We start from the raw sequence: 25,773 nt of genomic DNA, 5'->3' as shown, positions 1-25,773 counted from the left end.
CTTAATGAGACTCGAGGTTTTATTGATGAAGCTGCCAAGGTGCCTGTACCCGCCATTTTCGTCCTGCTTCACAGTTTACACTGTAACGACGCACTCATGTCTCGTTTGGTTTACATGCGCCCAACTTGCATCGCTCCGCGCCAACTCTGATGTAGTAGTCTGGAAGGGCAGCCGTTGCTTACCAGACTCCCGTCGCGCCTGGCTAGCAACGCTTAACTTTGTGGAATCATTCAACATCAAGATGACCAAGTGCTATTCGGGCGCATCACCATGACTTTTTTTACGGGAAAAGCTTCGTGGACTATATAGGTGACGCTGGTTTATGAACCCCCTGGATCCATCTCGTGTACAGTCACCCTTGCAATGTCAACCATGCCGTTCTTGCACGCGCCTGGGGATACATACATCCACATCATGTTCGGGAGTGACGGACACACTTGTCATCGCAAGACTGCATGATAATACAATCTTACTCCAATTCATTCGCGACGGTCGAGACACAAATTTCCTCGACGACGGGGTGCACGTTGAGCGACGAACGATGGATGATATTTTTCATTGACAAGACCGACCTCTGCATATTGCATCAATATACAGTGCACACCTGGCATATTTCCACACTTGGCGAATGCAAACCCCTACCACGCCTATCACCCGGTGCGAAGTGAGGAGAAGCCCTGGGATGGACAATTGCACTGCCGTGTCAAGGCGACATAACTTGTTTGGTGACGAATAATGGTCGCTTGCGATCGCCCAGTATGTCTATATTCTATGGTGAGAACTCCCCACTGTGCTGACAGCAATATACCCTTTAATCAACCAGAAGCGAACCTCTCATGCGGCATACCAGATCTCCGCCAACTTCAAATTTCACTGTATTTCGAAGCCTCCAACAGGCAGCGCATTTTCGTCTGAAGGATGGTCTGCGTGATCTCCCGAGTAATGTGAAAGTGTTGTTGCCAGAGATGGCGGAGACCGTCCCACACCCCAGTTCTGATACTCCCACCTCAGGTCTTTTTGCGTGCGGGACACTTGCGAGGTGCTTCTCGAACAGGGCCAGCTGGTGCACGGGCACTCTTACAAGCTCCCGCGTCAGGCATCGGGTGCGTCACGGGTGCGGCTGATTCCAGGTTGCTTGGCTTCCAAGGGTGTTTACCTTGATATATATATTCAGTGTTGGTGCTTACTGATCGCATGATGGATCACACCAAAATTTTAATACCTATGCATACCGTGACTCGTAAGCGTTCTAGGCTCGTCTCGATCGAGCGCGTTGAAACTTGCCAATCAAGTTCTATTTTCCGCACACTTCCCATAAACGCCCAGATTTACATAAACCTAGTACTACTGAACTTCGAGCTCGCAGACTCATCAGAGAACTCGTGAGTCTACCCAGGGTGCTTTACGTCGATTAGGGCGTTTTACATGACTTGATATTCCAATATAAAGGAAAGAAGTTCTATATATGACGATACATCGTCATATAAGACTTTATCTGCGGCTCATCAGTTCACTGATGGCCTGACATGCATAAATATTGCAAGTGAACGAAATCATTGCATGAATCGCAGAATTCGAAGTCCCTCGCCGACCCACCCCGCATATCATATCTGTCGACTGCTTATAATTACTAACAATATCGCAGGTTCTCTAAACAGGTTCTTCGGTTCTCCCGACGTAAACGCATCCCCTAAGCCCCACTAGGTTACCTCGGATCCCGGTCTGTACTTCGATTACCCTTGCCAGTATTCGTACGGGCTAGTACCAGCTGGACATTAATTCTGCTATCTGGAACGGACGACTGCCTGCGGCACTACTAGCTGCCTCTTACAGCTCATATGGAAAGCAGCAAGATTTTTTGATCATTGGGGCTGTGCCTGATGCCGTAGACAGCACATACAGTGTTCGAAAACTTCTGCGCACAGTCACATTTTTGGACTCATGAGTCGCCAAATACATCCGGGGAGGATTTTCTAGCAAGATAAGATAGTAGTTTACCGCGGGGGGAGCCGGAGGGAACCCTTTCCTACATCCACCACATTATACGCAGAGCTATGGACCATATCCCACTCGAAGCTTTCCAAGAGAGATTCAAATTCAATATTGGTGTGTATTGAGCTTGCTATTTCTTCCATTCTCACGCAATCCGTTCAGAGCTCTCCAGTGTCGCACTGGGAGGACAAGTCGTAAAGGTCTCAGACGAGTTTTTTGCTGAGGCATTTCACCTGCTAGAAGTCGAGGTAAATTCCACAACAGACCTTGCAAAATGCTTTCTGAGTCCCTCTATAGCCAGCTCCCAGTCTTAAAGGGCAGTTTGGTCCTAACGGCGCGCTGTACAACGGCTGGGAGACACGGAGACATAACCCTTCCTACGACTGGTATGTTGACGAGGTATGGTCTGCATAATGTCCCTCGATATAAGTATTCTCTGTGCAGGTGTATCATTAAACTCGGTACGGTGGGCACGATCGTGGGGTTCGACATCGACACAACCCACTTCAACGGTTAGGAACAGTCTTATCTTTACACAATAAATGTTACCGATGAGTCATGAGTAGGTAATGAAGCTCCTGAAGCGTCCGTACATGCTATCATTGACTCATCATCGGATGAACATGACGTGGACAATGCAAAGGTTCGTGTCTGGATCTTGCAGCCGCTTTCCTAGATTGATATCAGACGCTACAGTGGACGGAAATCTTACCTCGTGTCCCCCTCGGACCGTCTCAACGGCATCTTTTCAAGATACCAGAGACTGAACGAGTGAAGTTTGTAAAATTAAACATGTATCCGGACGGTGGTATCGTAAGAATCGTGTCCAATCACATACTGCTTGAATGTAAAACTCACGTGTTTAATCATAGGCGCGTTTCCGAGTCTACGGAAACGTAGCACCTGTGCAACCTGAAAGCCCTGAAGAAATATTCGACCTCGCCCATGTGTTCGCTGGAGGTCGCGTGACATTTATGTCTGATCAGCATTTTGGTGTTGGCGCGAATCTGATTCTCCCAGGACGAGGTGGGTTTCTCGTGCTTCTCGGGAGGTCGATTTCGATACTATATCTGCGCAGGTAAGGATATGGGTGATGGTTGGGAGACTAAGCGGAGCCGGCAAAAAGGCCACAAGGACTGGGTGATCATTAAATTGTAAGTCACCGAAACATCTCCCATGAATTGAGCTTATAGGTGACTATCTAGGGGCGCGCCAGGTCATCTAGGAACAGTCGAAATCGACACGGCACATTTCAAGGGTAACTTTCCAGAGACATGCGAACTCCACGCTCTGTACAGCGAAGACGAGGTACCAGATAGCGATGCTGCTGATTGGACGCGGATTTTGTCCCCGGTCAAGCTCGGACCGCATCGAAGGCACTTCTTTGCACTGGAAGCAGATGCTTCTATTTCCTACACACACGTAAAGCTTACCATATATCCCGATGGTGGCATCAAGCGAGTTCGAGTCTACGGCACGAAGGGACCTTGTTCCACTACCGCAGACCTTGGGGTCAAACTCAGTGACGCAGCAGAAAATGATGCTGTTACACCACTTGAGTCGGCGCCTACAGCAAAGAAACCGGGCAAAACCATACCTGTGCTCCCTCTTACATCAGAAGCTTTCTCACCCTTTGGACAAGTCATTCAGGCATACGGCGACCATGCCGCAGCTCCTCCAGGAACTAAGATCACGCCAGCGAACCAGGGATCTGCAAGCAAATTCCATAAGCTTTCACTGTTAGAATCGTCGTATCCTGCTGGCTCGGGGGAGAGCACTGGGTTGTCTGTTTATCGTTGCAGTCCGACAAAAGTCATTAACGGCACTGTGGAGCTCCAGGTCGTCGAGCGCCATCCGTATACAAACCAGGCCTTCATTCCTATGGGCGGGGGAGGCATACAGGGTGACGAGGCGTTGAAGGAGCCAGGCAGTGCATACCTCGTGGTAGTCGCCCACAATGGAGCAGACGACAAACCCGACTTCAGTACTCTTCGTGCATTCTTAGCGAGTGCGGGACAAGGAATCATGTACAACACCGCAATTTGGCGTAAGTGACCCACCGATATTATTTCCCTTTCCATGTTTATAACATTTCTTCAGATCAACCGATGACGGTTTTGTACAAGGTAACAAGCCTGTTTGTTTTGTTCCGGAATGCGCGCGCTCACTAGCTTTTCTGAAGCCAATGGACTTCACTTGCGTGGAGACGCAGATTGGGAACGGCGATAAGGCAGATTGCGAAATCTTGGAGTTGGAAGCCAGCGAAGTGATGACGTTGGCGCTCCCGCGTGACTAGGTCACATATCTCTTCGAACGCACGCAATGCGCTTCAAATAGATGATCGAAAGAGCATGATATCAGATTGGAGTGATGTGTATTATTAGGGCTCTAGCTGTTGTTCGGCATCGACAAGCCACGATGTAGGCTTGTACTAGCTCTATGTAGGTCAGTGATATGTCTATTAGTGTAATAACTCTACTTCTTCGACTGTGGCAACGTCTTGCGGTAGGCCTCTTCCAGGTCCTTCTGAACGTTGGGAAGCACAGGCATATGGTTCTACAAGAATAATGTCAGGCAAAACACTTCAAGCAAGTGACGGACACAAATATACCTTGTACTCCATGCTAAACTCGCCCTTGCCCTGCGTCGCACCACGGAGCTGACTCGAGTAGCCAAACATGTCGTTCAAAGCGACTTCTGCAGTGCAAACGAACTCTTCATCGCGGACCTCACTGTCAATGATAGTACCTCGTCGCTGATTCAGTCCACCGATGACAGCACCTAAAGCAAAAAGGTTAGAGTTCATCCACACAACCAAGGGGTCGCGACGCACTCTGGAATTCGGATGGGGCGACAACCTCGACAGTCATGATAGGTTCAAGAATGACCGGCTTTGTGTTTTTATAAGCTTCGCGGAATGCACCAATCGTAGCGTTTCGGAAAGCAAGTTCAGAGGAGTCGACAGCATGGAAGGCACCATCCTTGAGCACGAAGCAGCAGCCAGTAATGGGGTTACCCGACAGTGAACCCTTCTCAAGCGCCTCGTAAAAGCCCTGGGCAATAACATGAAGACACGGTTAATCTTCCAGTAACCACGTCAACGTACCTTTTCGACGGCAGGAATAAAATTAGTGGGCACATTTCCTCCCATGACAACGTTCACAAAGTCAACATCACGACCAAGTTCCTCGCTGAATTCCATAGGCTCGATGTATCCGATGACACGTGCGAATTGCCCTGCGCCACCAGTCTGTTTCTTGTGCGTATAGCTGAACTCCGCGCGCCGGGTGATGGTCTCGCGGAAGGCAACACGAGGTTTACCAGTGGTACAAGCGACGTTGTATTCACGGCGCATGCGTTCGACATAGATCTCCAAGTGAAGTTCACCCATGCCGGAAATGATTGTCTGCAGTGAAAAGTGAATAAATGAGGGATGATTGTTGCACGCGAGCATACCTCTTTGCTCTCCGCGTCAAGGTGAACCCTGAACGTTGGATCTTCCTTCTGGAATCTGTTCAGAGCACGAGAAAAGTTGGGAGTCTCTTTGCCATCAGGTTTGATTGCGAGGGAAATCACAGGTTCAGGAACGAACATCGACGTCTTAGGAACAATATAGGTGAGACCAGCACCAGAAGGAGTTTAACATGCTTACCATGGAGAAGCTGGTCGAGCCATCGGTGAAGGTGTCGCCAGAGGAGCATTCAACACCGAAGATAGCACAAATTTCACCGGGACCGATGGACTCAATGTCCTATGTTTATCAAGGACATGAGGTCTAAAAGGGAGTAAACTGTGAAGACACGTACCTCCATCTCGTTACTGTGCATGCGAACCAGTCGAGGGACCTTAACCTTCTTACCAGTGCGAGCGTTATAAATGATACCGCTCTTCTTGAGGGTGCCTTGGTAAACCCGCATGTACGTCAGTTGACCGAACCGTCCCTCTTCAAGCTTGAAAGCCAAGCCGACCAGAGGTGCATCTGCGGCAGGAACAAGCGGCACAGGTGGGGCAGGATACAGGTTGGGTTGTATCATGTGCTGTAACGGTTCCCTCAGCCGGGCTCGCTAGGTAGGCGCATACACCATCAAGCATAGGCTGGACAGCAGTGTTCTTGATAGCAGAGCCAAGGAAGACTGGCGAGAACTTGAGACCGACGGTAGCGCGACGAATGGCTGCGACAAGCTGGGCAGTTGTGGGAGTCTCGTCCATGATCAGAAGTTCACCCATTTCGTCATCCACTTCAGCAAGTTGTTCGAGTAGTTCGGTGCGCTTAGCCTTGGCAAGCTCGAGGACGGATTCAGGAATCTCGTCGGACTCTACGACGTTGATGCTGTATCATAAGGTCAACGTCGCTGGAGAAGTCATTTTATTGAAAACATACCCCTTTTCTCCTTCGTTGTAAATAGCCTTCCATCGTACGAGGTCAACCACACCTTTCAGCTCGTCTTCAGCACCGATAGGCACCTGAACTGCTGCAGCTGATATCTTGAGTTTTGACCGGATCTGATTGATAACTCGCCAAGGGTTGGCGCCAGGCCTGCGGGAAAATGTCAAGTTTGAACTTAAATTTAATCGTTCACTGCCTACCTATCCATCTTGTTGATGAATGAAATCCGAGGAACATTATATCGTCTCATTTGCCGATCGACCGTGGTTGTTTGACTCTGTGCAGATGATAAACTCTCTCGACCAGGCTTGATTATATTTTCCATACCTGTACACCAGACACAGCACAGAGGACTAGAATAGCACCATCCAAGACACGGAGCGCGCGCTCGACTTCTATGGTGAAGTCGACGTGACCTGCAAAGACGCGTCAATTTCAGCAGGGAGACAATCAAATAACCAATTCACCTGGGGTATCGATAATATTAATGGCATACTTTTGTTTCTCGTTTGTCACAGGTGAAGTTGCTTCCCAATCACAAAAAGTAGCGGCACTTTGAATAGTAATACCCTTCTCGCGTTCGAGTTCCATGCTATCCATCTTGGCACCAACAGCATCCCGGCCTCGAACCTTTGCAGAATGAAAAAAATCAGACATGTCTCATATGATTGAATTTTACGCGCGAAATGTTCGGAAATCAAAAGGATTGACCAGACTCACCTCGTGAATCTCCCGAATCCGACCGGTGTAGAATAATACACGTTCTGTGAGAGTCGTCTTTCCGGAATCAATGTGCGCGGAAACACCAATGTTCCTTTGAAAATTGAGCCTTTGCACGTCCTTGTCCGTTAACTGATATGTGGGATAAGTTGGCGGCTCATATTCCACTGGTGAAGCCTTGAGCGCGGCTGCTGCTGAAGCAGCCCGTCTTCCGGAGCATGATACGAGCAAGCACTGGGGAGAAGCTCTAGATGGTCTAGAACTGTACAGGGACCATTGCCATGAACTGGGTAACCTCCGGACAAAGGTTTGCATGACAGAAGGACATGCAAAAATAATTAGCGGGTGGCGATAAGTAACCCGACAACCCGCTACAGCCGTCGGAGTTTCAAACACAGATCCTGTCCTTTGCTAAGGTCCATTTGAAAGTGTTTATTATTCCGTTCGTCGCGTCCTACCAACAACCTCTTTTTCCCTTCGTCATGTCAGAGTCAAGGAAGAGGCCCTTGCCAGATGATGGAGAGGTTGCACAAGCTAAAAAGCGGGTGTTGACGAGCGCGAGTGGAAGCCCGGAGGTCAACGGCTTGAGTACTAATCACGACGCAGAAGAACCTGCAGACAACCACCAGTTGGAGGTGATTTTGGCATTTCTTGTAGTTGTACACAGTCCAGGAACCTGACTCTTTATTAGCTATTTCGAAAGGAGGCTATCTTTAGGCGCATGAAGCACTACTCCAGAGAGAACGAGCGAAATCAGGCGCGCATAGTTCAACTGGAGCAGAGAAGAAGCTCATGCGAGGCTGGGTTGGTAGCAATTGCGGCATGCTGGAAGCAGGTAAGTTATATGTTAACGCTATCCCAGCAGTGGGCATCAACGTTGCGGTGGGATAGTTAGTAGACACCATTCAAACCCTGACGCCACCGGAGGAGCTACCAGCTGTCGAAATCGACACAAAGGGTAGGCCAAGCACTCTCCACACCTTGGGCTCTCGTTAATCGTGTACTTCAGATATTTTCAACTTGTCACAGCACGTTTCCACTGACTCGAGCCTCAAAACTGCACTAGAGAAGAACATGCTTGCAACCGAAAAACTAATCACAAGTTTCATGAAGCTGAATCCCGCTACCCTCAATGACCAGGCATATCAGCGCTGTCAGACATCACAGACCGAGGTCAGCATTTCTCCTTGCCGCACCGTACAGTATTGACTCGACCTAGTGCGTTGCTCTTCGCTCCGAAATAGCACTTATGCAGCGGAGGCTCGATGATGTCCAGTCAGAGAAGGAGCAATTGCATGACGACCTCATTGCTGCAGAGATCAAGTTAGACCGTATGCGAAGCGGTACCGTTGCAGCCATGCAGACAAAGGGTGGGGCAAAGGAGGACGCAAATCTAGACCAACCACCACCGGAAGGAAGCACCCCAAATCATGGGTCATCAACTCCGCCAGTCAGCAACACGGTATTCTCATTGTTGGATGCAGCTCACATTTTCTTAGCCGCCCCCAGTAAATGGTCAGAATCATTCATCCCTATCAGATATCGAAGCTCTTCAACTTGACCTCAAAATTTCCTCTGACCGGGCAAACAAGCTGGAGGTAGAAATTAGGGCCCAGGCTGAGACCATAGCGAAGCTCGAGGTCGAGGTTTGACAGTCGTTATCTTACCCAAGACAATGCTTATGGTGTAACCTTATAGCGCGCCGCTCCAACAGTCGAGATGGTCTCTGGAACCGCGCATTATAAGCTTTTATCTGAGCGTAGGGAACAGCTGGAGAAGATGGTTACTGAGAACGATGCCAGGATAGGACGGTTGGACACCATGGTGCGAGACCTGCAATCAAACCGGATGCAATTTGAGGAGGAGACTCGGGTACGTTCCTCAAGATCTGCTCTCTTATTTGTTCATTTCATGCTTCGCCAGGCTTCTGCGCAACAAATGAATCAAGAACTCAAAGTGCTACTTGCTAAGCGGGATGCAGATCTCACTCGCCTCCGCGACCAACGTGAGCTGCTGCACGCCGAATTAAATGAACTTAGAAGTCGTGAAAATATAAAATATCAGTCATCACGGGAACTCAAGGCCCTCGCTGAATCACGAGCGGTGCGCCAGTCATCCACAGATTCACATCAAGTTGTTAATACATTGCGAATAGGAAAGGATAACGCAACTTGAGTCGGAGGTTAGGAGACATAAGGCGAAATTAGCTGCGCATGCCGGCAATGCAGATCTCGTGAAGCATTTTTGGGAGGGGAAAGTGGATGATGTTGAATACGTGGATGGTCTTCAGAGGAAACTGATGTGAGCTTCTGATGCTATGTGCAGAGACGTATACCATTGACTTTGCACAGCGAAACCGAGGCTAAACTTACCGCGCTCCAACAATCGATGTCCACGCTACAAGAACAGCAACCTGATATTTCACGTCATATCGCCTCGGAGGCATCTGCCAGAGAAGAACTTGCAGTGGTTACGGCAGAATTATCACGGTATCGATCCATCCTTGGAGATGCCTCTTCTTCAGACCTCGCTAGGCAATTACAAGTGAAAGAAGATGAACTCCAGAAATTGCGCCTTCTTGCAGAGGAACATCAGCAGGTGCAGGACGCAATTTATGCAGAGGTGGAAACACTTACGGGAGCATGGGGGGCTTTGGATGGGCAGTTAAAAAACAAGATAATGGGCTTGGCCGCGGCGGAAGAAAAGGTCGCCAAGAGCGCACACGAGGTACGTCGTCCTTGCTGATTTGTCTGGCAGGGTCAAGTGTACGCGTTGTCTCCAGAAAGCCAAGGCGGATAATAAGTACTTTGCGGCAATGCGCGACAGGGAGTCCGTTGACGTTGAGCGGAAGAATGTTATTCGGAACCTCGAGAAGCAAGCCAAGGTTGTTGAACGGCTGGCTGACAGCGAGAAAAACCTGCAACAACAAGTAGTGCGTTTTTTTTTTTTTTACATTCTGCCTCTCCTAAGTCTCTAACCGTCGCCGTCTCGACTCAGGGTCATCTCGAAGCGGTCAACCAGCGTCTGCACCGAATGGTAGATGACGCAGAAATAAGAATCAACGCTCTTGACGCCGATGCCCTGATGTACAAGAAGCAGGTCGAGAGTGCCGAAGAGATGATGAAGAATGTGCGATTTTACATCCGCGATGTCGGTCCATATCCATAACTTCTTTGCCTAGGTTCGAAAACTCGCTGACGACAAATACGCCAACATCCACTATCTCAAGGGTGTTCTATTCAAAAGGGACGACGAACTTGCTCGTATGCAAGCCGATGTTGATAAACTTCGTGCTGAGGCCAAGAAACTCAAGTCTACTTCAGCCAGCGAAAAGGAAGCAGAACTGATGGAAGAGGCGGCGTCTGTCTGGGTATGCCGTATCCTCGGTTTTTGGAAACGATTATTAACACAGCTAACAGAGACTCATTAAATGCTCGACATGTAAAGAAAATATGCGCGGAGTCGCTCTCACCAAGTGCTCGCATAGTACGTATCATTAATGGAAATCTTACGCACGAGCGATCTAATACTCTCCTTTCCAGCGTTCTGCAAACAGTGCGTCGAGGCAAGGATCTCGACTCGTCAGCGACGGTGCCCACACTGTAATTCAGGCTTTGCACAGAGTGAAGTAGTGAATGTTCTCTTCCAATGACTGTCTCTCCCATTCCATTCATCCCTACTCGAATATAGACATCTGGTAATCTTCGCCGCTTGACGCTTTTATATTTGGACCAAATCTTCAGTCATGCAGCGATGTACTGTAGCATATTTTTTATGCTTTTTTTTATGGAGCATTCGTGCCAGGTAATGTAATGATATCTTTTATCTTCGTGATTCTATGTCAGTGAATTTTAGCGTTTGTCATGGTTGTCTGAGCGCACCTCTTTTATATGCTGGACACGAGTGCATGTACTATGAGCAGGAGAAGTAAAGCTCACACGAATTGCTGATCAAATCTCGCAGAGATTGTCAAAGTCGCTGATGGGAATCGTCGAAACGATAGCTTCTAATTTGACATTGTCAATTGTGCCACAGACAGCGTCGTAACCACGCCCTTACCCAGCAGCCGTTCGAGGGTGGGAGGGGGGCGACATGGCATTAATAGCTGAAATATGTAGTCGATAGCCCAGTTCAAAACTCCACGCCTTTACCCACTCCTCACTACCGCTACTGGGACAGAAGAGCGGATGGTGGTGTGGAATTGGTGAGACTGTTTTGCATAAGTTTTCAATCATACATACATACATATCTGCGGTCGGACAATGCCTCCACCTCGAGAAGAACGCTGGGTAGGAGCGTGCATCTCAACCTGTTCTCGAGCCACCAGTTTCAACTTGTTCTTGAACCACCTGGTTGTAGTAGATTGGTATCTAACTACCGTGGAGTATCATTTGGCGGAGATAAAGGATGGTCAAGCTGTGAAGGAGGTAAGGGAATTCTGCCAGTTGGTTTGTTGACATCGACGAGGTACATCACAAACGGATCTAAGATGAGAGCGTCAGCCAAGACAACAGACGTGTAAGTACACGAACTAACCTCAACTGGCAGTTTCTATAATGAATGATGGTGTGCAGTATCGTGCACGGGTATCGGTCCTCATCAGAGACGCTCCGTCAGAACCCATGCAAGAGGAACCTAAACCAATAATGCAGAGGTATTTCGTTGAGATCGTCTGAGATCGCAGACGATGACTCACCTATTTCACTGTTTTATTACGAAGAGAGAGATTGTTGAGCCATGGTTTATGCATACAGGAGGGCCCCCGCCAGGAAGGCGGTCGAAAGTCATCATGGACCACTGCGAATCTCTCCTTAAGATTTTTTGCATTCCGTTTCTTATCTAGCTTACTAATCACCTTGATGGGACGGCTCGAGAATGTCCCGATAACACGTCCAGGCTCATGGTCAAAAGACGGAGCCGGCCCGTGATCTTTAAATTACAAGCGCTAAGTTGACTTTTTCTTCTTCTCGTCTTCGTCGGATGAAACCAACTGTGAGCGGAGGACACATTGATGCTATTGGCTCGGATTTTTCGTTGTCGTCCGAGGCGGACTCGGACATGTCACATGAAGGCAAAGCGATGATGGATGAACATCGATGAACCTTCGTGGTGTGCAGACTGATGCTACGCGGCCCAAGCGCGGCACTCGAATTATGTAGGCGGCAATTCCCATTGAACAAGGCCAGGTTTGCAAATTTCCTCGAAGAAAATTCATCCTATCTTCGGAGTCCTTGGATTGGTCTGGCTAGGGGAGACTACGATACACGCACGTCGTCGCAGGTACTTACCGGTGCGTTAATATCGTGTTGAGGGCACAAATACATAATCGATGTTCTCGACTAGTTCGTGCCCGCTTCGGGACATAATTGGCGTGTTTGGCTCCTAGTGGAATCAGGACCATGGCGATCAGCCATTGACAACGTGTAGAACATGCGTCGCGTTGCATCCTAACCCATTTATTCTCTCCCTCCGAACTTCATTCACAGTCCCCATATCCCTACGCCCATCCTTGTACCATGACCGGTAGCTTGGAATGCCAATTTATCAGACTTGAAGGTGGGCCACTCCATATCACCTTGGTATTCGTTTTGTGATCCTCACGCTCTACTAAGTGGTCAGCGGAAAAAATATTCAAGTCCCCTCCTTCCGCATACCCGCAGGCATTTACGTATCCATCAAACTCGACTCCAGAAGACGCTGGAAATCAGCCCTCCGAGTCCTGTCATCCGACAGCACTGTAGCGTGGGGCGATACTCTGAACATGTAAAGACTTCTACGGAGACTTGCGGATGTGATCCCAGGACTTATCACCTGTTTAACTTGCAGATCACCAGATGCGACACCTAAGTTATCACTAGAAATCAGGGCATCTTTTGAACTCGGTCGAACGTTAGGCCATGGGAAACTCATTGGAAAATTTGAACCATCATGGGACGAGCTGCTCGATCATGGCGATGAACCTTTTGGTAAGTGATCTGCTTGCTAGTATTAATACGTCACTAACTTTTCGTAGACCTGTCCTTCCCACCCATTGATGACATCTGCCCTTCTCTCACACTGAAAGTTGCTCTCGTGTATGCTTGTGGAACCGTGTTGCTTGACGTGAGTGACGCCAAAACCCGTGCTTTTGGCTCATCTGAAAGGACGCAAGCTACAGCCAATCGTTGAATGCAAGATTTCTCGGCGCACAGATGCAGGACATACACAACTTTTCGCGTTCATGAAGAGCGAGAGTGGCGTCTCTCACTTGGATGACGCTGTGAATCATTTTAAGTGGGTCGTGACCCAGTGTCCGGTCGGCCATCCTGACCACGCTGCCGCTATTACCAACCTCGCTTGCGCCCACCTTCAAGGTTACATTTGCAATTATATTCAATACATCGACACTATGATCCCTCAGTTCCGTGATGCCCTTGCATTGCGTCCGCAGGGCCACCCCGACCATCCATTGTCTCTGTATCATCTTATTACAGCATTGACCTGGTGCTACAGTAAGGAGGGTACTATCAATATCCACGAAACTGCGCAACTGTGCTGCAAGCTACTGTCTCTCTGTCCAGAGGGCACCCACCTTCGTAGCGATGGTGTAGGACAGTGCTATCAATTATGTGATTGGCACATGCAACAATCTTCCAATAGACCCATCTGACGAAGGCATTCGCCTTCGACGACTCGTGCTGGAGCTCTGTCCTCTGGGCCAGCAACGCCATCCCAGTTCCCTCCACAAGCTTTCATTGGCACTCGCCAGACGGTTTGAGCAATATGGTGGCATTGTTGATATAGACGAGAGCATACGACTTGGTCGTGACGTCCTTTCTCTGTGCCCCGAGGGATATCCTGGCCGTGATACCTATTTGAACGACTTGGCCACCTCACTCCAATGCCGCTTTTCTCACGAACGCAAATCTCATGACCTGGACGAGGCCATCTCTTTATGTGAAGAAGCGCTACGGCTGCGCCCTCTTGGGCATGAATTTCGCTATATACCATTGATTAACTTGGGAGTTCGCACTTCAAACCCGTTTCGTACAACGCGATGACATTAATGACATCAACGCAGCTGTCAGTCTCGCTCGCGAGGCACTGACGTTGTGCCCGCCCGGGCTTCCGAAACGTGACGCCACGCTTAGCAACCTTGCCACCATACTCCATAAGAGATATGATGAAGTGCACGTCAGCGAAGATATTAACGAGGCTATCTCTCTGTACCGCACATCACTTCGGTCAAAGCAGCCTGGCGACCCAGAGCATCATAGATTTCTGAACAATTTGAGCTCTGCACTCTGCTCTCGTTTCAGTGTATGCCGGGGAGAATGAAGATGTTGAGGAAGCTATCTATCTTTGCAAAGAGTCGCTGGCGGCTTTGCCACCACTCCACCCCGACCGACACTACTCCTACTTCAAGCTACGAGAGGCCTATATGGCTCGTTACTGCGTGCAGCATGAGCCTGCTGATTTGTCACTCGCAGTAGAGAACTTCAGGCTAGCATCACAGCATCTACTCAAGGATTTCCAGAGCGCATCTGGGAGGCTATTGAGTGGGCTCGCCAAGCAGAAGTTCACCAACATGAATCTGCCCTCGAAGCATACCACACGTGTTTGGATCTTTTCGACAAACATGTTATGACGCGATCCTCGATTATCGAGCGGCGCAATGCTGCAACCGCTGTTCGTGCTGCACAATTGTCAGTAAATGCCGCATCATGCGCCATCCGTCGTAAGGATCTGAAGCGAGCGGTTGAACTTGAGGAACGGGGTCGCGGTCAACAATGGTCACTGGCCTCTCGACTTAGGACTCCACTGGACGACCTCGAGTCCGCCAGTCTACCACTAGCTCAGAAATTCTCGGAGCTCAGCAAGCGGCTGTCTGATGCTCAGGGTTCCACGGTCAGCACAGACCCGGCTGTTGCTGATCGGGTAGCGATAGAGTATAGGATACTTACGACGCAATGGGAAGCTACACTGGCTGAAATCCAAAATCTTGACGGTTTCTCGCGATTCCTGCTACCACCATCATACGAAGACTTGCAAGCGGCAGCATGCCATGGCCCAGTCATCATCCTCATCGCGAGTAAATATTCGTGCAACGCCATTATTGTCCCGACGTCAGGGGAGTCCTACCACGTTCCCTTTCCTTTTCGCCCTCGCAGATATTGAGAAGCTCAAGGATGACTTCGCCAGAGAGATACGGCAGGCAGCTCTTAAGGGCCCAACAGAGCGGAGGACGGAGTTGCGAGTGCTCTTGCGGAGGGTATGGGACGGGATCATGCTACCTATCGTCAACGTACTCCAGCGCGACTTCAAATTACAGCACCGCTCTCGAATCTGGTTATGTCCGACCGCAGCCTTCACTTCCATTCCTCTTCATGCAGCTCACCCCTTCCGAACGAAGGCCGACCGCTCTGGGCGAGAATCATGCCTAGAGGATCTCTACGTCTGCTCCTATACCCCAACGCTTTCGGCTTTGATCAGATCTCGACAGACGATGAAGGTGCATGCAACGCCTTCCTTCGTGGCGATCGGACAAGGAGAGCCGGGGGCAGAGCAAGGCAAGCCGCTCAACGCTGTAGACAGCGAGCTCGAGCTCGTCCGTGAGCTCATTCCTGCACAAATCAAATTCACTCGTCTTTCTGGAGAAGAAGCCACACAGGCGGGTGCACTCGAAGCTTTGCGATGTAACACGTGGGTTCACCTCGCTTGTCATGGCAAGCAGGACCGGGACCAGCCTTACTATTCGCGTTTCGCGATGAGAGATAAACCGCTCACGTTACTTGATATCATGGAAAACGATGCTCCGCAAGCTGAGTTCGCGTTCTTGTCGGCGTGTCATACCGCCGTTGGGGACGAGCAGACTCCCGATGAAGTGATCCACCTCGCAGCTGGTCTGCAGTTTTCTGGATTCAAGAGCGTTATTGGCACTCTGTGGGCGGTCGACGACGCTGTCGCAAAACACGTCGTTGAAGCTTTCTATGAGAAGATGTTCGAGGATTTAGAGGATGGTGTCATGGACTGTACGAAGGCCGCCTTGGCACTCAATGCGGCTAAAGACGCCGTGAAAAAGAAGGTGCCGCTTGAGCAGAGAATCGTCTTCATTCATATTGGTGTGTAGTTTTTCATGTCGTACATAGGGTTTGTTTATTTTGAACACGCCGAACTTGATACAAATCTTCAATAAGTAGTATGTCAGGCGATAATGTCATATTGAAGCTTAAAGGTGTGTGATAAGACACAAACCTTGATGCAAAAACTGCCTAGTTCTCTGACGCGTGTAGCTTGACGCTTCAAGGCTTCGCACCTCTGCATTGATGCTTCACCCCTGTTCACGATCCCCTTCACGCTGGCTTTCACAGCTTCCTCCCGCCCCCGCTTCTTTCCGCTGCTTCTCAGTTTTCCCTCCTTGCCAGCTGCTTCCTGCCGTGCATACCTTGTGGGGCAGCGCCTCTCTCACCCTTCCCGCTGCTCCACGCTGCCTTTCGGCTTCTCACATCCTACCTACGTAGTACTTGACTGTGATGCCGCATTCTTCTTCATACATTTTATCTCATGTGAATTTCGCAGGTGGATGATATAAGCGCGATCTTTGACGTCTCTGAACGATCCTACCGCTCTGGCAGCGTTTCATGGGGTAGCGGAGGTGGCTCGTATTATCTACATCGAGTCGACTGGGCAGGCTATGCGGGCATCAAACAACAGTTTGAGAACCAGCGCGCGAGGAGTGCCCGTGCCTCGGCCCTCACGGCGGTGACAATCTCCTTAGTGCACATTTTGCCTCTACACGATCTATTGGTGCCGTTAGTATTGACCTGTTGTACGCTGGCAGTGTGAATGGTGTATCGTGAGGTGCTGTATACACCCACACTGGCCAACAAGTAGTCCTGATATACTGTTCAATTTATAGCCGGAGGAGATGACAAAAAGCAACACTTTTATTTCTCTCGCCCAATGACTTGGAAACGGACGTTCTGCTGGAAATACTTCGAATGAAAGCTAAAGACACCGGAGTAACGTAAAAGAATGATATGAAAATAATCAATGCGCAATAACAAGACAGCGTGACGGGATGTACAAAATCGACAGCTTCAAACTCATGACTGAGATGGCCCCGGCAGAGCTTGGAGGCGTTCCTATATGCGCAGGTCAGGTGCTGAATCACGAAAAATATCGAGAACACACACCCTTGCAAGTTTCTGTCCTTCAGATAAAACAAGGAGACAAGACCGCAAGCCTTTCAAGCACCACTGCCTTTCGAGCCAGGCGAGTAAGTGGTGGTCCCAGAAGAGCTTGAATAAAGTATTGAGCCTATCATCCCATGGACTAGGAGCTCGCGAGAGATGGAAGGACCAATTTTGACATGCGTACTTCAGAGCGTCAGAGGCTGATCGGCTTTGTTCCCGTGCTTCTTTTGCAAAAATTGCAAACGCCGTCATAGCATAGATGACCTCTATGTCTGGTAAACGACGATCTTCTTGGAACGCATGTGTGGAGTGATCCTGGGGTTGAAATGTCAGGAATGCCGGAAAGCCCAAGAAATTTGGCAAGTTCTTGAACTGTTCGATGACTTGAAAAGCTGGCCGTAAAGGCATCTCTGGGACGATTGTGTACTTGCTGATGGCTTCCAATGTGCCCGAGAATTCTGCCATTGTGACCCAGACAGATGCTGCTGGAGTCATCTGCCATGTTTGACCATGGGGCGTCTGTAGCCACTCTCGCGCGCTCTGTGTCTGCAGCCACTTTCGCCCTTGCCAGGTCTGCAGCCACTCTTGTGCGCTGCTTTTTTTCAGCCACTCTCGCACGCTCGTGCTTGGCAGGCCGGCTCTCGGGGTCCGCAGCCACTCTTGCCCTCCTGGAGTACTATGCAGCCACTCTTGCCCGTGGTGGGTCTGCAGCCACTCTCCCCCACTCTGGGTCTGCAGCCACTCCCTCCCACTCTGGGTCTGCAGCCACTGTTGCCCTCCCTCGGTCTGCAGCCACTGTTGCCCTATCTCGTTCTGCAGCCACTCTCCCCCACTCCAGGTCTGTAACCACTGTCGCCCTCCCTCAGCCTGCAGCCACTGTTGCCCTATCTCGGTCTGCAGCCACTGTTGCCCTCTCCCAATCTGCAGCCACTTTCCCCCACCCCGGGTCTGCAGCCACTGTTGCCCTCTCTCAGCCTGCAGCCACTGTTGCCCTATCTCAGTCTGCAGCCACTCTCCCCCACTCCCAATCTGCAGCCACTCTCCCCCACTCCGGGTCTGTAACCACTGTTGCCCTCCCTCAGCCTGCAGCCACTGTTGCCCTCCCTCGGTCTGCAGCCACTGTTGCCCTCTCTCAGCCTGCAGCCACTGTTGCCCTATCTCAGTCTGCAGCCACTCTCCCCCACTCCCAATCTGCAGCCACTCTCCCCCACTCCCAATCTGCAGCCACTCTCCCCCACTCCGGGTCTGCAGCCACACCCTCCCATTCAAGGTCTGTAACCACTGTTGCCCTCCCTTGGTCTCCAGCCCCTTTTGCCCTCTGTTGGTCACCATCGACTCTCTCTGGGTCTCCAGTGACTCTTGCCTTCCGTTGGTCTCCAGCAACTCTCTCTCGGTCTCCAGCAACTCTTGCCCTCCATTGGTCTCCAGCAACTCTCTCTCCGTCTCCAGCCCATTTTGCCTTCCGTTCGTTTCCAGTAACTCTCGCTCGCTCTGGGTGTCTAGCCATTTTGGCTCGCCAGAGTGTCCAGCGACTTGTCGCCATTTCTGAGCCCATAGCCACCCTCTCCCACTCTGCAGCCACTCTCCCCCGCTCTTGGTCTGCAGCCATGTGTTCCCCGCGTGCGTTTGCAGCCAGTTCCCCCCCTTGCGAGTGGGCAGCCAGTTCCTCCCCTCCTCGGTCTGCAACCAGTCATCCCCTCCTTGGGTCTGCAGCCATGCACGTCCATCTGGGGTTTCTAGCCAGGACCGCGAACCCGGACCGCGAACTCCCCGAAGCCATAGCAGACCCGTAAGAACGTGCAGTGGTTCTGGTGGCTCGACGATGAAGACTAATGATTGTTGTAAGCTCTGGGTGTCGTGGGTTTGCATAATTTGGCTGTGCTCCTTCAATTCTAAGAGCGCATCCAGGAGGGCCGTACTTTCTGGAATCTCCTTCACCATCAAATGGAGAGAGGAATGGACGAGTAGGGAATGGGGAGATGGAATATCGCGTACTCGAGGGAGGCTGCAGTTAGAGGGGTCGGAAACATAGTCACGAATGGACGAGTGATAGATATTCACGGGGAGATCACCGTTGGTAGGAATGTCCATGACAGAACGTAGCTGCATTAGTGTTGTCTCGACATCACTGCCCTGACGAGGCCCAAGGAGTTTAGAAATTTGTGAGATCGGCATAGGGTCAACCAGGGCAGCAACAACAGATAAGTGCAGATATGCTTGCTTGGGGTTAGCACATGTGGAAAGGATAGCATCGTATAACTTGTACACCTCCGTCCCTGGCAGCAGTTTGCTCGTTAGCTCGAGCATGAGCTCGAGTTGGTCACTGGGATCATTATCTCCATCATCAATAAACATCATCATCGTAGTCGCCACGATGAAACGTCTGCCTGCTCGGCTTGCCAGGCGTGCAAGCTTATCCGCGGTGGGCTGCGGGAAATCAGAATGGCGACTTTGCAGCTCCGTGAAGGAATGCTGCAAGAAAATACAAATGTCGTTGTCAACATCTGCGCCGTCTAATGAGATGGTCCCAAAAACGCCCTCCCCAGAAGTGTTCACCGGTATCTCGCACACCAGCGAGCGCATCTCGTCGTTTTGAATGGCTTTACGGATACGCTCTTCCAAGCGACTCGTGAGCAGAATGTGGATCACGGGAAGATCAGGATCGCGAAGAGCTTGGCCAAGCAGGGAGATCAGCTCAGCGACGGTTTCGGATTTACATTCATCAAGGGCATCGATAACAAACATCGGAGGCATACACTCGCGCAGTCTCCATTGAAGGTTCGAGAGAGGCCGGCGAAATAACGCCTTCATCTGACCGAGAAGAGATTTGCTGGGGTATAGAACCGCAGGATTCTCCAGGATAGCTCCCCTCACGTGTGTCTTTACGCTGGGAAAATTGCTCGCAAGCTGGTAGGCAAGCGTCGCAAAGAAATGTCCAGTCGTGCTGCGTTGTGTGTGATTGCGAGAGAAAAAGAATGTCCCCGCGAGCCGTGTTTCGATCTTCGTCTCCTCCGTCACTTTCAGAGATCTCATCCTTTCAGCTACAGTGAACGCAACAGCAGACTTTCCGACGCCTGCTGTGCCATGCAGCCAAATGATTTGACTCTTTTCTCGGTTGTCTAACAATCCGTAGATGTAGTCGAGAAGGTCCACCCGGGTCCCTTTCAAACATTTTGGATGTGACTGGCGTTCAGGGGAGTCAAATTCAGCACCCGGGACAGCGACCCGAGACAGCTTCTCCCAAGGCCCTTCAGACGATCGAGGAACTGTTAATAGTGAGGTCAGACCGCGAGAGGAGATAAGAGAAGGAGATACTGACACTGATCCTGGTCACTCATCGACAGAGATTGATGATAAAACGTGACGCAATCGTCGAGAAAATACTAGTTCTGTTCGACAGTGTGTCAGTTGGACATCTTACAGGTGACGGCTATCGCGAGGGACGTACGCTTGATTGAAGAATCAAAGTCTAAGCTGTAATTTGAATTGTTTCAATGAAGCTATGTTTGGGCGTCAGGCTGTCCAGTCAGTGTGTTCAACGGTATTAGGCTAGGCAGCTCGGAAACGGTCAAGCTGTGGAGTGATAGCAATGTTTCAAGGCCGCTTGGATTGAATGGATGGATGTTCGAATCGGTTGTAGGACTATGATCAGCTCGTTGAATGGTAGTGGAATGCAGCTGAAAGACAAGTGGGCGCTTGCCTGGTTGATAGGGAAACGCACGGGTACGGGTAACACCGCAGTTCTATGCTGACGGGTTTGGAGGGTACGGGTACAGTACTGTAGGATAGTCGTACCCTTGAGCATACCGTGGCCATTCACCGCGGGTTGACGGTGTTTGGGCGGGTATGACTTACCGAATCGAGAACCTGAGCAGTGAGAGGCTGACGGCCACTGAACGTTGAAAACCCAACTGCCAAATGCTATACTGATCTCTGTCATGTCTTTCGTGCCCCTGTGAATCATTCTAGCAATTAAGTTATCGAGCTGACACTTCGCTGCGGAGAAGCTCGAGTCACTACCATAAAGCCAAGGCAAAAACTCGAGACCAGTAAGTCCATTGAGTCGAACGAGGATGACTTCGGCGACTACTCACTTGGTTCCATGTCTCGTACTACTAGTAGCGAGCTGGACGAGTTCCTTCGATTACCAACTGTGAAGACAAAGGACCCACTTGCATGGTGGCAAAAAAACTGCCGTACTTATCCAATATTGCATCGGATGGCACTAGACTATCTCTCTGTCCCAGGTATGTCACCCTCGAATCCTCTTTCAATCAATCAGTACTTATTATCTTGCTCAGCAACATCAACTGCGGTTGAACGTGTCTTCTCGCAGGGCCGGCAGCTCCTTCACTTTACTCGCAACTGACTCGCACCATCAACAATTGATACCTTTCTCTGCCTTGGAGCCTGGGGCAGAAGTGATCTTCTGGCGATGGAGGACCTTCTAGCCTCTGTAAGGACTCAAAAACGGAAGCGAAACGAAGTCGAAGCCGAGGAGGACGACAAAGAAAAGTAATACTATTTATTTGATTATTGTTAATACACTCTTCTTGGTAATGTACCCGCAGTGTTCAGAGACACCGCAGTGTTTTCCATAAACCGTGACATTGACGGGTCAGTGTGTACCCGTACCCGTGGAGGGTACGGTGTCAACTTTCCGACCCTCGGTGTTACCCGTGCGGTACCCTACCAGTGGTTGAAGGAAGACACGAGGCTGCCAGCCTTATGCCGGAGTTCGACCAACCGGATATCGAGGTTTGAACGCACTCCAGGGCCATCCAGTTTCGGGCGACATCCGCGCACCCTGAGCTGCCCTCCTAGTATTTGAGAAGGTAGTAACAGATGAACCATTACACACTAGGATCCTGAATGCCCGTCTTGTTCAACTTCACGCTATCGAGTGACATCCACGCTCTATGATATGCAGGACCTCATAGGCTTTACACTTCTGGCTGTGTATGAATCATGCCATTGGCAAAGACCAGGCCCCAGGTCGCAGTAGCCTCTTCCTTGGACACACTACTTCACCTCCCGCGAGGATGATGCACAATTTCTGCTCCGTCGCAACCATGCACGGATCAATCGATCTTTTAATGTTCCGGATGCAAAATTGCAAATGGCATATCTGTTTACAAAAAGAGAGCATTCCCGCTGCTTTTCCGTGTCGCAATGGATGTCCTTCCCGCGCAAGCTTCATCTGTCCGTTTTGAACGTATCTTCCAAGTTCTCTTCCAGCAAAGAGACGCACACACTTTGGCGTGCCAGTCCATCATCATTGGTGCTCGAGGCACTGCATTCTCTTACAAGCAAGACCGGCTGAATTCCACGTCAGATTTTATTGCTGAAGAGGTGGATAATATTTTGGTCAACCTATTATTTCTGTCAACTGTCCCGCCTATTGCCGACTTCGCGAAGTGGAACGAAGCGCACTTCGACTTACTTCAACTCCACATCGAAGTGTACCGAAGTGTATCTAATTTCTACTTCGATTTGGTTCAGTTCGCTTCGTGGCAACACTAGTTCAAAGGCAGGCTTGGCCGTGTTGTTGATGCTTATTTATGCGTTTCAATCCGTTTTTGTGTTGCTTCGCTTGGACTAGCTCTGAACACAGCTTGAACAAAGCCATTGACAATTCCGAGCGATGTTGCTGGATTTACAGAGGGTACGACTATTGTGTTCAGTGGTTTCCGTGGCCAGTCAGGTACGCGTATAATTCACCTGTGGATGCTTGGCATGCAATATAAAGGCGCAGAACTTCCAGATGAGCATCCCTAAGTACTGCTAATTAATCTGTCTGTAAAACAATGGTGAGCATATTCCTCTTCTCTCTCTCTCTCTCTCTCTTTTCTGCGCTGACGGCTCATCTAGCCGAAATCTACCGCACCGCACGTGAGCCTCCACCTCCCGCCTGGCCTCTCGTCCTTTTCAGACGTTTGCGTGGAGTCCGATGTCATCACAGACTCGGAAGGCGAGTACACTGCCTTTGGTGACGTCTTCCTCACCGAAGAACAAATTCTTTGTTCAGCTCCTCGCCCACTCAATCGATTGCGCTTGAATGTGAAATGCCCGCTGTTCCCTACGAAGCGTATGAGAGTTCAAGAAGGGCAGTCCAGTCCAAAGGTGCGTATCGTTTTTACATGCATGCTTGTACTCGTATTTATTATATGCCAGAGTCCTGCTGGCAAATCTTTTGACGCATCGGGGTCTTCATCAGCTTCATCAACTCTATCCCATTTCTTTTCAATTGATGCATTGAAGAATTCCCTGCGATTGGGCAAGCGACGTGCTACTCAGCGCTCCCAATTAGACGGTGTCGAGCCAGATACCCGACTTCGAGCGGCTGCCTCCCCAGAGCCACGAGAGCGCACCCCCAGCAGCTTGAATGCTGTATATGACTGCGAACCGGGGCAGTCAGTGATTATAAAGGATATCCCTTTCGTTGCCGAGGTTTCTGAACCAGTCAGGGGATGGAGGAAACTGCCTCCCAGGTTACCAATTCCCAAGTGGGATATCGATGATTGAGTCACGCTGCCGCCGAGTACATGTCCATCCATGTAGTTTTATTATTAATACATGTTGTATTACTGTACGATATCAATACATACCCGGTTCCAGATGACAGAAAGTCCTTCTCCTGCCCCTCTACGTTCCCCTCGCCGCATGCGCACATGTCTTGGTTCGAGCACGACTCTCGCTGACCGAAGACATTGCCGATCCGTTGGCAGCTTGTGAGTGTTTTGACCCTCCCTCAATGGAGCCCTGCTGATTGGAGACCGCGGATCCATTGTCAGGATGCGACACGTTCGTGTTTGGGTCTTACTGACCGAAAAAAAACTACTAATTCATTCATAGTTTGTGAGGTTGTTCCTCTATCCAGCTCGTAAATATGTTGATCCTCCTTCGAATCGGAGCCTTGTTGAAAACGATTGCTGTGCATGGAATTTACTGACCACTGACGAGATGCTCACACAAGAGATCGACGCGGATGACAGCTACTACGGCGCTTAGGCCAATCACTCGTTTGCTGTGGCATGAAAACCCGACTGGTATCACGCGCTTGATGATGCAACCAGGGTGAGATAGACTCCCCATGCCCTCCTTATGATAACGCCAACTGCCATCGTGACTAGTCCGTCAATGGTCAGCTCTCCTTAACAAGGCCCTCTGTGGACAGAAGCAGGTCCGGGACCCGAGAACAGAATTTGACCTTGTGTTCATATTTGCGAACGAAACATTCATTCGCTTCTCTTAGTTAAGGTACGTTTTATTTTTCTCGCATAGTCTCTATTTCATCAAGGATCTCAGGTCATCGCACTGTTCGATGCTAGATCAACACTAGGAGGCAACACAGCTTGTTCAACATCTAGCTATCGTTTACCCAAATGCAGATGCTCTTGCATGTCGTGTCGTGCCTTGGAAGCAAGTAAGTATCATGCATTCAATCAATTCGGAATCAATGCTCTGGACTGGGTCGGAGATCCTCCGAGTTCAGTAGTTGTCTTCCAGCCGGCATTACTTCATATGCAGCTCCACCATGCACCCTCCCATCTGTGTCTAAAGACGAGATACAGACAGCGGTCTCTTCACTGCGACATACAGTGGCTGTGGAGTTGACTTGGAAACTTTAGGACCGACTTGACAACATGAGCGCTCCTCATTTCGCAAACTGCAGGTTGCATCTCCCTTGCATTGCATTCCGTGTCACGGAAGTCCGACGGATAGTAGCCCAGTCCAAGAGACTCGTTCCTATGGGGTCAAGGCAGACGGGCTTCTCGACGTGGTGATCACCACAAAAGAGACGCTCATTCAGTTCAAGCCGGAAAGGCCCCCTCTGCAGACATTCTTACTTGTCCGTCCATGGGATCGTCTCGCCCTCGAGCTACCTGACTTTGCGGAACTGCTCGACTCTGGAGACGATACGTAGAGTGAAGATTCTAACTATTGTCCGCGCCTGGGTCTCCGTTAGACGAGTTCCCTGGCGGTTCTCCTGTAGAACAGGAGCTAGTTGATTCAGATTCTCACTCACGAGCATTGCGATTGATCATTCGTCTTGGACAATCGTTCGGTGCATTTTTGCTAGCACAGCGGAGAATACAAGAGGATCGCCTCGGATCATAATATCATTGCACGAGTCGAAGACGTGGCTTCTGTTCACTACATGATGGATGGAGTCAGGACCGTAGAAATATTGTAGTTGTATGTATTTCCTTCGAAGACCAGGATCTCTGATTTTTTTTTTTTTTTTTTGTATCCAATTTTTGTCCATTGAGAGTGAGACTCTATGTAGGACATTACTAACTAGTCTCGGGACCCCCGTGTCCCGACCCCATCTCAAATTCCCAGATGCAATGATGTAGGGCCTCTGATCATTTATTCGTTTGTAGCATATATGCATGTGCGGCGGATATCTCTCTCTAATTCCTTCAAAGCGGACGTACACTGGAGACTAAATATTCATTTCGTCACGCACTAGCACTTCATACCCTGTCATCTTCT

At 50.0% G+C, this 25,773-nt stretch overlaps 7 protein-coding genes across 7 annotated transcripts; 5 read left to right on the top strand and 2 right to left on the bottom strand.

Annotated features, from left to right (window-relative positions):
- The first annotated feature begins 1,589 nt into the window (after positions 1-1,589).
- Positions 1,590-4,432, top strand: EDB91DRAFT_817521 (galactose-binding domain-like protein). The gene is made up of 11 exons (XM_041328504.1): positions 1,590-2,106; positions 2,155-2,240; positions 2,290-2,378; positions 2,437-2,504; positions 2,559-2,635; positions 2,689-2,805; positions 2,865-3,018; positions 3,071-3,146; positions 3,198-4,039; positions 4,093-4,118; positions 4,175-4,432. Exons 1-11 carry the CDS (start codon positions 2,055-2,057, stop codon positions 4,286-4,288), a joined length of 1,701 nt encoding a protein of 566 aa, XP_041172557.1. The 5' UTR covers positions 1,590-2,054; the 3' UTR covers positions 4,289-4,432.
- A 35-nt stretch (positions 4,433-4,467) lies between these two features.
- EDB91DRAFT_1239264 (P-loop containing nucleoside triphosphate hydrolase protein) lies at positions 4,468-7,414 on the bottom strand (the record flags this gene model as incomplete). Its single annotated transcript, XM_041321834.1, has 13 exons — positions 4,468-4,548; positions 4,604-4,773; positions 4,826-5,045; positions 5,099-5,398; positions 5,449-5,592; positions 5,645-5,743; positions 5,799-5,971; positions 5,994-6,322; positions 6,374-6,529; positions 6,580-6,656; positions 6,707-6,795; positions 6,847-7,009; positions 7,100-7,414. 13 exons carry the CDS (start codon positions 7,412-7,414, stop codon positions 4,468-4,470), a joined length of 2,316 nt encoding a protein of 771 aa, XP_041172556.1.
- Positions 7,415-7,492: 78 nt separating this feature from the next.
- On the top strand, positions 7,493-9,381 carry EDB91DRAFT_817319 (uncharacterized protein). Its single transcript, XM_041328502.1, has 8 exons — positions 7,493-7,734; positions 7,791-7,934; positions 7,991-8,057; positions 8,109-8,272; positions 8,319-8,549; positions 8,599-8,745; positions 8,798-8,971; positions 9,023-9,381. Exons 1-8 carry the CDS (start codon positions 7,582-7,584, stop codon positions 9,272-9,274), a joined length of 1,332 nt encoding a protein of 443 aa, XP_041172555.1. The 5' UTR covers positions 7,493-7,581; the 3' UTR covers positions 9,275-9,381.
- Positions 9,382-10,280: 899 nt separating this feature from the next.
- EDB91DRAFT_1160070 (uncharacterized protein) lies at positions 10,281-10,976 on the top strand. The gene is made up of 3 exons (XM_041319770.1): positions 10,281-10,469; positions 10,519-10,585; positions 10,642-10,976. The coding sequence occupies exons 1-3, from the start codon at positions 10,365-10,367 to the stop codon at positions 10,749-10,751; spliced, it is 282 nt and encodes a 93-aa protein (XP_041172554.1). The 5' UTR covers positions 10,281-10,364; the 3' UTR covers positions 10,752-10,976.
- A 1,639-nt stretch (positions 10,977-12,615) lies between these two features.
- EDB91DRAFT_1253132 (CHAT domain-containing protein) lies at positions 12,616-16,208 on the top strand (the record flags this gene model as incomplete). Its single annotated transcript, XM_041323605.1, has 10 exons — positions 12,616-12,655; positions 12,712-12,862; positions 12,926-13,065; positions 13,113-13,201; positions 13,251-13,683; positions 13,739-14,125; positions 14,160-14,398; positions 14,449-14,534; positions 14,572-15,151; positions 15,210-16,208. The coding sequence occupies 10 exons, from the start codon at positions 12,616-12,618 to the stop codon at positions 16,206-16,208; spliced, it is 3,144 nt and encodes a 1,047-aa protein (XP_041172553.1).
- Positions 16,209-16,998: 790 nt separating this feature from the next.
- EDB91DRAFT_1339077 (uncharacterized protein) lies at positions 16,999-17,941 on the bottom strand. Its single transcript, XM_041325649.1, has 2 exons — positions 17,275-17,941; positions 16,999-17,223 (listed from the first exon to the last, which is right to left on the bottom strand). Exons 1-2 carry the CDS (start codon positions 17,767-17,769, stop codon positions 17,185-17,187), a joined length of 534 nt encoding a protein of 177 aa, XP_041172552.1. The 5' UTR covers positions 17,770-17,941; the 3' UTR covers positions 16,999-17,184.
- Positions 17,942-23,061: 5,120 nt separating this feature from the next.
- On the top strand, positions 23,062-23,902 carry EDB91DRAFT_1160021 (uncharacterized protein; the record flags this gene model as incomplete). The annotated part of the gene is made up of 4 exons (XM_041319769.1): positions 23,062-23,084; positions 23,146-23,245; positions 23,303-23,397; positions 23,449-23,902. Coding segments are annotated over exons 1-4 (545 nt in total), but the record flags the coding sequence as incomplete, so codon positions are not given.
- Between the last annotated feature and the right edge of the window lie 1,871 nt (positions 23,903-25,773).

This window comes from Suillus paluster (genome assembly GCF_016628075.1).
Source record: "Suillus paluster strain FC165 chromosome Unknown EDB91scaffold_79, whole genome shotgun sequence".
NCBI classification, from domain to species: domain Eukaryota; kingdom Fungi; phylum Basidiomycota; class Agaricomycetes; order Boletales; family Suillaceae; genus Suillus; species Suillus paluster.
This window is presented reverse-complemented; position numbering and strand designations above follow the sequence as displayed.